The 8,132-nt window shown below is 36.3% G+C and overlaps 1 protein-coding gene across 1 annotated transcript in view; it reads left to right on the top strand.

Annotated features, from left to right (window-relative positions):
- Positions 1-3,165, top strand: part of CSGALNACT2 (chondroitin sulfate N-acetylgalactosaminyltransferase 2) — a 71,501-nt gene extending 68,336 nt beyond the window's left edge. The window contains exon 7 of the mRNA XM_006876146.1: positions 2,624-3,165. Coding sequence (XP_006876208.1) covers positions 2,624-2,916 — 293 coding nt within the window. The 3' untranslated portion in view covers positions 2,917-3,165. The remainder of the gene's footprint in view (positions 1-2,623) is intronic.
- Positions 3,166-8,132: the final 4,967 nt, after the last annotated feature.

Raw genomic sequence — 8,132 nt, 5'->3', positions numbered from 1 at the left:
TATTGGCTCAACATATGCATCCTGATCAAAGAGATGAATGAAGAACAGAATTTCAACTTACTGGACCCATTGAGATCTGATCATTTTTTAACCTTGAATCAAAAATATCCCTTGACGTCATCTTCTAACTTAATAGATTTTTTCTGAGTTAGTAAATGTTTACCTTGAACATTGCACTTTATAAAAGGATTGCATCAAATAAAATCATTACCAGTAACTGTAAAGTATAGATGAGTATTTGGTGTGGCATTAAGGGTCTTGTTGTTAAGTGTCTTATTGTCAAGTTGGTTCTGACTCATAGCAACCATATATAGGGTTTCGGAGGAACAGCCTGTGACTTTGAGCCACTGACTTTGTAGTTCAAACTGACCTTTCAATCCAGGGCATTATTCCGCAGTGCCACACCTTAGCGCGCCACCCAATACTCATCTATATACATAAGATACATGTATATATCTATATACATAAGACATATCTATACATAAGATATAGATGCGTATTTAGTGGGGCAATAGGTGTAAGTCATTGGCAATTAAATGATATAGAGAAAGAAAGCAAGACTAATCACTCAGTGTGAAGTCATTGCTATTGAATTGTATATATAGAAATAGTTGAGTGAGGATACGATCTGCTGTGGATATTTTCACCAAAAATCAACTTTTAAAAAGATAAAATCAAGACATTCCAAGATAAAATATTTGTTACCATCAGACCTACCATGCAGATAGTGCTAACAGGAGTTTTTCAGATAGAAAGGAAAGGGCACTAGTTAAAATGGACAAATTCCTAGAAACACATAACCTACCTAAATTGACTCGAGAAGAAATAGAAAATCTAAACAGACCCAGAACAAGGAAAGAGATTGAATCAGTAATTTAAAATTTCCCAACAAAAAGTTCTAAATCAGATAACGTCACTGGAGAATTCTACCAGACATTTTAAAAAGAATTAGCATGGGTTCTGCTCAAATTCTTCCTAAAAATAAAAGAAGGAACACTCCTTAACTTGCACTATGATGCCAATGTTACCCTGACAACCAAGCCAGTCAAAGATGCCATACGAAAACTGCAGCCAATACCACTTAGGAATATTGCTGTAAAATTTTTGAACAAAATATTAGCAAACAGAATCCAACAGTATATTTATTACTAGGATTATACACCATGACAAAATGGACTATGTCCCAGGAATGTGGAGTAGTTCAATAGTAAAAAATCGATCAATGTAAAACAAAACCAAAAAAATGAATAGAACAAAGGAAAATAGATACATGATCAGCTGAGTTGACACACCAAAGGCATTTTATAAAATTCAATACCCTTTTGGATTAAATTTTTATTTTAACATTCAACAAGTTAATAATTCCGAAGGGAAATTTCTCAATATCACTAAGGGCTTTAAGGAAATACTAACAGCCAAGATTATACTCAGTGGAGAAAGAAACATTGAGAGCTTTATACTTAATATCAGGAACAAGACAAGGATGTCCATTCTCAACACTGATACTATATTGCACTGAAAGTCCTAGCCAGAGCAGTGGTAGTGCTTGGTAGTTATGTGCCATGGATTTGGTTATGACTGATTGCAACCCTTTATAGGTTTCCAAGCCTATAAATCTTTATCGGAGCAGAAAGCCTCATCTTTCTCCCATGGGGCGGCTGATAGATTCAAACTGTTGACCTTAAAGATAGCAGCCCAACTCGTAACCCGGTGCCCTACCAGAACAATAAGACAAGAAAAAGTTAAAAAAAGGTATCCAAAACAAAGTAAAAAGGTATCCAAACCAAGAAGGAAGAATTAATGTGGTGTTGACAGATAAAGCACTAGACTTCAAGGTTTGTTTGAACTACACAGTGGTTCAAACTCGGTAGCTATTCCTTGGAAACCCTATATAGGGTCACTATGAGTCGGAACTGATTCGATGGTACTTAACAACAATTCATAGATAACGTGATACTTTATATAGTAATCCACCTTATCCGCAGTTTTGTTTTCCCTGATTTCAGTTACCCACAGTCTTCAAATATTTCAACTTCCTCTGGAACTACAACTAAATCTCTTTTATTGGTATTTCCTGCATTCTTTCTGTTTAACCTTGAGAGCTGGACACTTCTCAGTGTAGACGCCTCTGTTTCCTCTAAATTATTTCAGTAGTCTCTGTCATTCTTATGACTTTAAATTACTTATGTGCCCATTCTCAAATTTTATCTCCAGCTTGGTCCTTTCTTTTATTTCTCCTGCTAGTTAGTCCCTTTGTCTGTGTGTGTAATCCAGAAATACTTGTGCCTAGGAGAAATAAAGAAAGTATAATAAAATATTAATATTTGGTTGGAATGGACAGTTTGTATTTCCTTCTATGTTACTTGAATGGCTGTTAAACTTTGAAGTTTACAAAACACTCATATTTAATCTTTTTTTGATATGCTCAATAATCCTATCTTGGGCTCCTAGAAACTAAATGTCAACTGGTATCTTCCAGTCGAGGAAATCAGTCCTCTTAGTTAGGTGTCTTTATGCTTTTCCATGCCATTTCATTCGAAGCAGAACATTTAAATTCTCATTTTGTTTCATTGTGTTCCAACTACCTTACACTTTACTTATGGTGCCTATTTTGATCTTACAGGTGGATTTGACATGGAAGTCAAAGGTTGGGGTGGAGAAGATGTTCATCTTTACAGAAAATACTTACATGGAGACCTTATTGTAATTCGGACTCCAGTTCCTGGTCTCTTTCACCTCTGGCATGAGAAACGCTGTGTGGATGAATTGACTCCAGAGCAATACCGCATGTGCATCCAGTCCAAAGCCATGAATGAGGCCTCACATTCTCACTTGGGAATGCTGGTCTTCAGAGAGGAAATAGAGATGCACCTTCATAAACAGGCATACCGGACAAATAGAGAAGCTGTTCGTTAATGTCATCATCAATATCATCTTAGTGCATTACTGTCTGAACTATAAACCAGCACCATTTATTTAGCCTTAATTCCAAATAGACATACAGTGCCTCTTTCAGGGAAGAAATAGATTATTTTTTCTTGTTCTTTCTGACACGTCTTGCTATGAGAAGAAAAATAATTGTTTCAAAATACAAATCCTCTATTTTGTGAGAACACTGCACTATAGAGTATTGGACATACTGGAACCTGTTGGTTGTCTCAAAAGCAGTTCATTCGGCCCTATTGTTTGGAGTACTTGTGTGTCCTGATGGTTTCTAGCTGATTGGATATATGAGTCAAGAGCATAAGATCATCACAAGAGGGCAGTGTGCTGCTGCAAGTGCACGAAGTGGACACTCTTCACATGATGCCTCCTACATTGTTGTTGTTATGTGCTATGGAGTCAGTTCCGACTCATAGTGACCCTGTACAGGGTTTCTGAGGCTGTAAATCTTTATGGGAGCAGAAAGCCTCATTTCTCCCGTGGAACAGCTGGTAGTTTTGAACTGCTGACTGTGAGATTAGCAGCCCGATTGGCTAATAGCTTGGAGAATCCGTTTTCTGCTGAAGCTGAGAATAATTAAATGCCATATCCAAAATCTGTCCAAGAGAAGACAGAAGCCCAAACCCCATTGCCTGGTCCCCTGAATGTGTTCTTAAACAGATGGTTGATAGTAGAAAATACTTAGATTATAGTCTATGGCTTGGTTAAAACTATGTGGTATTACATTTATCATCATGTTCAGGATTAATAGTACAAGTTGCTATAGACGGTTTTGAACAATCAGAAATAGACATGGAAATGTTTCAAAAACATGGACGTATACTGTACCTAGGAACATCAATTTGGGGGAGCAAGAGTTACATCAGGATTTTCTTATGGCAGTTTACAGTCGTTGAGCATAGCATTTTTTTTTTCCGCTTTGTATTGTCTCATTTAAGATTATATATTTATTATTCTTTATCTTCTAATATAATGTCTGTGGGGAAATATACTTCCATTATTATAATATTTTGACTTGAGAGCGTTTCACTGAGGAGAGAAAAAAATTAATGAGCTATATCATAAGATCATACTGGTTTGAAAAATAGGGAGGGTTAGCTAGTATTATAGAAATTTGAATTACAGAAAACCTCAGAGGAAAAATTATATTTCTTGCAGATAGAATAACATTTTAATTGAGGTGTAGGTTTTATTAATGAGATTAGGAGAATAAGAACTTGTATTCAAAAAGGACTGTACTATATTATCACATGTGAATTTTTTACCTAAATCCAGAAATTGGAGATACGGTGAAAGGCATGCGTAAGTTTTGAACTGTTGACTTTTAAAAGGAACCTCTTTTGAGTTCTTTCTATTTGTACACACCCAAACCCACTGCCATTGAGTCAGTTCCTACTTACAGCTACCCTGTATGTGCTTTCTAAGGCTGTGAATCTATACGGGAGCAGAGAGCCTCATCGTTTATAGTAGAGTGACTGGTGGGTTTGAATTGCTGACCTTATCGTTAGCATGCATCCCTGAAAATACACAGAAGAAAACACATTACACTTTTTGCTCAGTAAATCCTCATTTGAAATACTAGAAATTCCAAATTTTGGGCTGCCACTTGAATTCAGTTTTACAATAATTCTTACCAATTCCAGCTTGCAAGTTGGAATAGCATTTAGTCATGTTGTAAGGTGTAAAGATGTTCTCTGCAAAATTATTCAAGCATTCATCCTTTTCTATATGCAAGGCTTCCTTTATTAATTACTATGAAAACCAGGTAATTATGGTACTTAAAATAAGACAATGCAGTTATTTACAGAGGTAAGTTGCCACTTGTTTCTTGACAAGTGTTATGTTTTGTTATTTTACTTTTTATTTTGTCAAACTAGCTTTTTGTTAAAAGTTGCAAATTAAGCTATGTAAACATGTTTTTGATATTAAATGGTACCAATAAAGTATTTAATTTAAAACATTAAATGTAAATATGTTAATTTTCTATTATATTCTTATTCAGTGTCATCAATTCAGTTTTGACTCATAGCAACCCTGTACAGGGTTTCTGAGGAGCGACTGGTGAGCTTGAACCGCCAACCTTGCAGTTCAAACCAACCTTGCAGTCCAGCGCATTAACCCACAGCACTACACCAGGACTCCAGTTTTTTACTATAAGACATCATTACTACAGAAAAATGTGTACTGTAATTATGCACTTTAAAAATAGCAGAAATAGCAGCGCCAATACTAATGCACCAAAATAAGGGCCACCACAGCACTGTCAGTGACAGTTGCTGTTCTGCTCCTCCACGATCATATGCCTCACTCTGTCAGTAAGACTCACTGCCCTGCCTCTTACTTGTGATCAATCTTCACTTGTTTTTCTTCATAATTTGCCCAACTGTGTATGTATCCATACTTAATATAGTTTGTTGTTGTCGTCGTTGTATACCATTAAGTCAGTTCTGATGCATTGCAACCCTATTTAGGGTTTCCAAAAGTAGCTGGTGGATTTGAACTACTGACCTTGTAGTTACCAGTCCAGTGCTTATACAGTGCCACATCAGGACTCTAGTTTTGCCTCTTTCTCAATTTATATACTTTATAATTTCATCATATATTTCCCCCTTACTTTCACTCAGTATTGCTTCTTTTGAGGTTCATCATGTTAATTTCAGATTATTCATTTTTACACTGAACAGTTTTATGGACTGAAGTGTGTCCCCTAAACTATGTGTGATGCTATAGGATAAGCACGGGGCTGCTAACTCCAAGGTCAGCGGTTCAGACCTACCAGCCACTCCTTGGAATCGATGTGATAGCACTTAACAACGAGCAACAACAGAGTATGTGGATCAAATAGACTATATCTGTGTGAAGAGACATCATAAGGCAAAGGGCCGACAGTAGAACAAATCCTCAAAGTTCAGGCGAAAGCTGAACAATGTTGAAACAAGTCCATGAGAGCCAAATTTTGGCCTTGAGTATATTATACCTGAATTTAGAGCCATCTTAAGAGCAGATTTGATGCATTAGACACTAATGACTGAAAACCAGAGGAATTGTGAGATGGCATCAAAAACACATCATACATGAAGAAAGCAAAAGGTCATTTTTAAAGAAGGAAAGAAAAGACTAAAATGTATGTCAGAATACACTGAAATTTTTGAATGCAAAGAAGCTAAAAGGACTGGAAGAAATGAAGTAAAAGAGTTGAACAAAAATAATTGGTTGATGTTCATCCATCTCAAGAAGTAGCATATGATCAAGAATCGAAAGTATTGGAGGCAGGAGTCCAAAATGGACTGAAGGCATTGGTGAAAAACAAGGCTCCAGGAAATGATAGAATAGAAATTGAAATGTTTCAACAAACATGCAATGCTGCTGGTACTCACTTGTCTATGCCAAGAAGTTTGGAAGACCAACTACCTGTCCAACCAATTGGAAGAAATCCATTTTTGTGCCCATTCCAAGGAAAGGTGACCCAATGAAATAGAAACCACTGAGCAATATGATTAGTATCATATTCAAGTAAATTTTACTGAGGATAATTCAAAAATGGTTACAGCACTACACTGACAAGGAAATTCAAGTTGAATTCGGAAGAGGGAAGGGAACTAGGAATATATCATTGCTGATATCAGATGAATCTTGGCTGAAAGCAGAGAATACCAGAAAGATGTTTACTTGTGCTTTATTGACTATTCAAAGGCACTCAACTGCATGAATCACAACAAACTATGAATAACATTGCAAAGATATTGTTGACAATATCTGGTTGTTAGGTTTTTATTACTCTTTTATTAATAGACATTTTAGGTGTTTTAGGTGTTTCTAGTTTATATATATATATTTGTTCCTATTCTTTACTTTGTTCATTTTGCTTTTATAAGCAGTGTTATGAACACCACTGTGCATCTCTCTTACAACTATGCAAATATTTCTCCAAGAGTAAAGTTCTAAAATGACCAGTCAAGTGTATGTTCAATTTACTTTTCAAAGTAGACTGCTCCCTATTCTAGATGGGAGTTTGCTGTGTATCCTTGAAAATGTTTAATGTTGTTGAGTACAGGTAAGTCATTTCCAATTTAAAACAACAGAAGGAAACACTGCTGTTGAGTACAGGTAAGTCATTTCCAATTTAAAACAACAGAAGGAAACACTGCCCAGTCAAGTACCACCCTCACAATCAATGCTATATTGAGCCCTTTGTTAACATCCACTGTGTCAGTCCATCTCATTGAAGATATACCTCTTTGTACCTCAAGTTTACCAAGCATGGTGTTCTTCTCCAGGGATTGGGCCCTCCTCATAACATTCCAAAGTGCATGAGATGAAGTATTACCATTCTCGCTTCCAAGCCGTATTCTAGTTGTGCTTCCAAGCCAGATTTTTCATTCTTCTGGCAGTACACAGTGTACTCACTATTTTTCACCAACACCATAATTGAAATATATCAGTTCACTGTTTTGTTTTATTCACTGTCCAGCTTTCACATGCATATGAGGCAAATAGATATACTATGGCTGGTGTTAGGTGTACCTTGGTACTCAAAGTGACATTTATGCTTGTCAATACTTAAAAAGAGTTCTTTTGCAGTAGATTTTTCTAATGCAATACATCGTCTGATTTCTTGGCTGCTGCTTCCATGGGCATTTATTGTAGATCCAAGAAAAATGAAATCCTTGACAACTTTAATCTTTTCTCTGTTTATGATGTTGCTTATTGGTCCAGTTTTTTTGTTGTGTTTTAAAGATTTTATTGTGAATTGAGTGATAGTTTACATAGGAGAACATCAATTTTGCACTCATCCCATAATATTTCGTTTCATTGCAATGTTTACAATCCGTATTTGCTTCTATTCCCTCTGTTGTTTTTGTTTCTTTTTGTTGTACACAATAACACTCAGGTATATATAATCATTTAAACAATCAAAGGGAACATTTTGCTAACCTGCCTCCTGGTCGCCCACACACAGTCTTTCTCTTTCCATGAGTCTTTCTTTCTCTCCATGTCATCATCTCTGCCTCCATCTCTGGTGTCCCTGCTTAGCTGGATAGGATCCCACATTCTACTCATGCTCTTCTTCCTGGATGGTGCTAGGGTCCTCTGTTCCTGGAATGTAAGATTAGCTACTCCCCTAATGCCTTCCTTTGTGTTTAATAAAACACCAGTAAGCATCTTTCTGGTATTTTCTACTTTTAGCC

This window comes from Chrysochloris asiatica, unplaced genomic scaffold (assembly GCF_000296735.1).
Source record: "Chrysochloris asiatica unplaced genomic scaffold, ChrAsi1.0 scaffold00356, whole genome shotgun sequence".
NCBI lineage: Eukaryota > Metazoa > Chordata > Mammalia > Afrosoricida > Chrysochloridae > Chrysochloris > Chrysochloris asiatica.
Note: the sequence above shows the minus strand (reverse complement) of the source record. Positions and strands in the feature narration are given on the sequence as shown.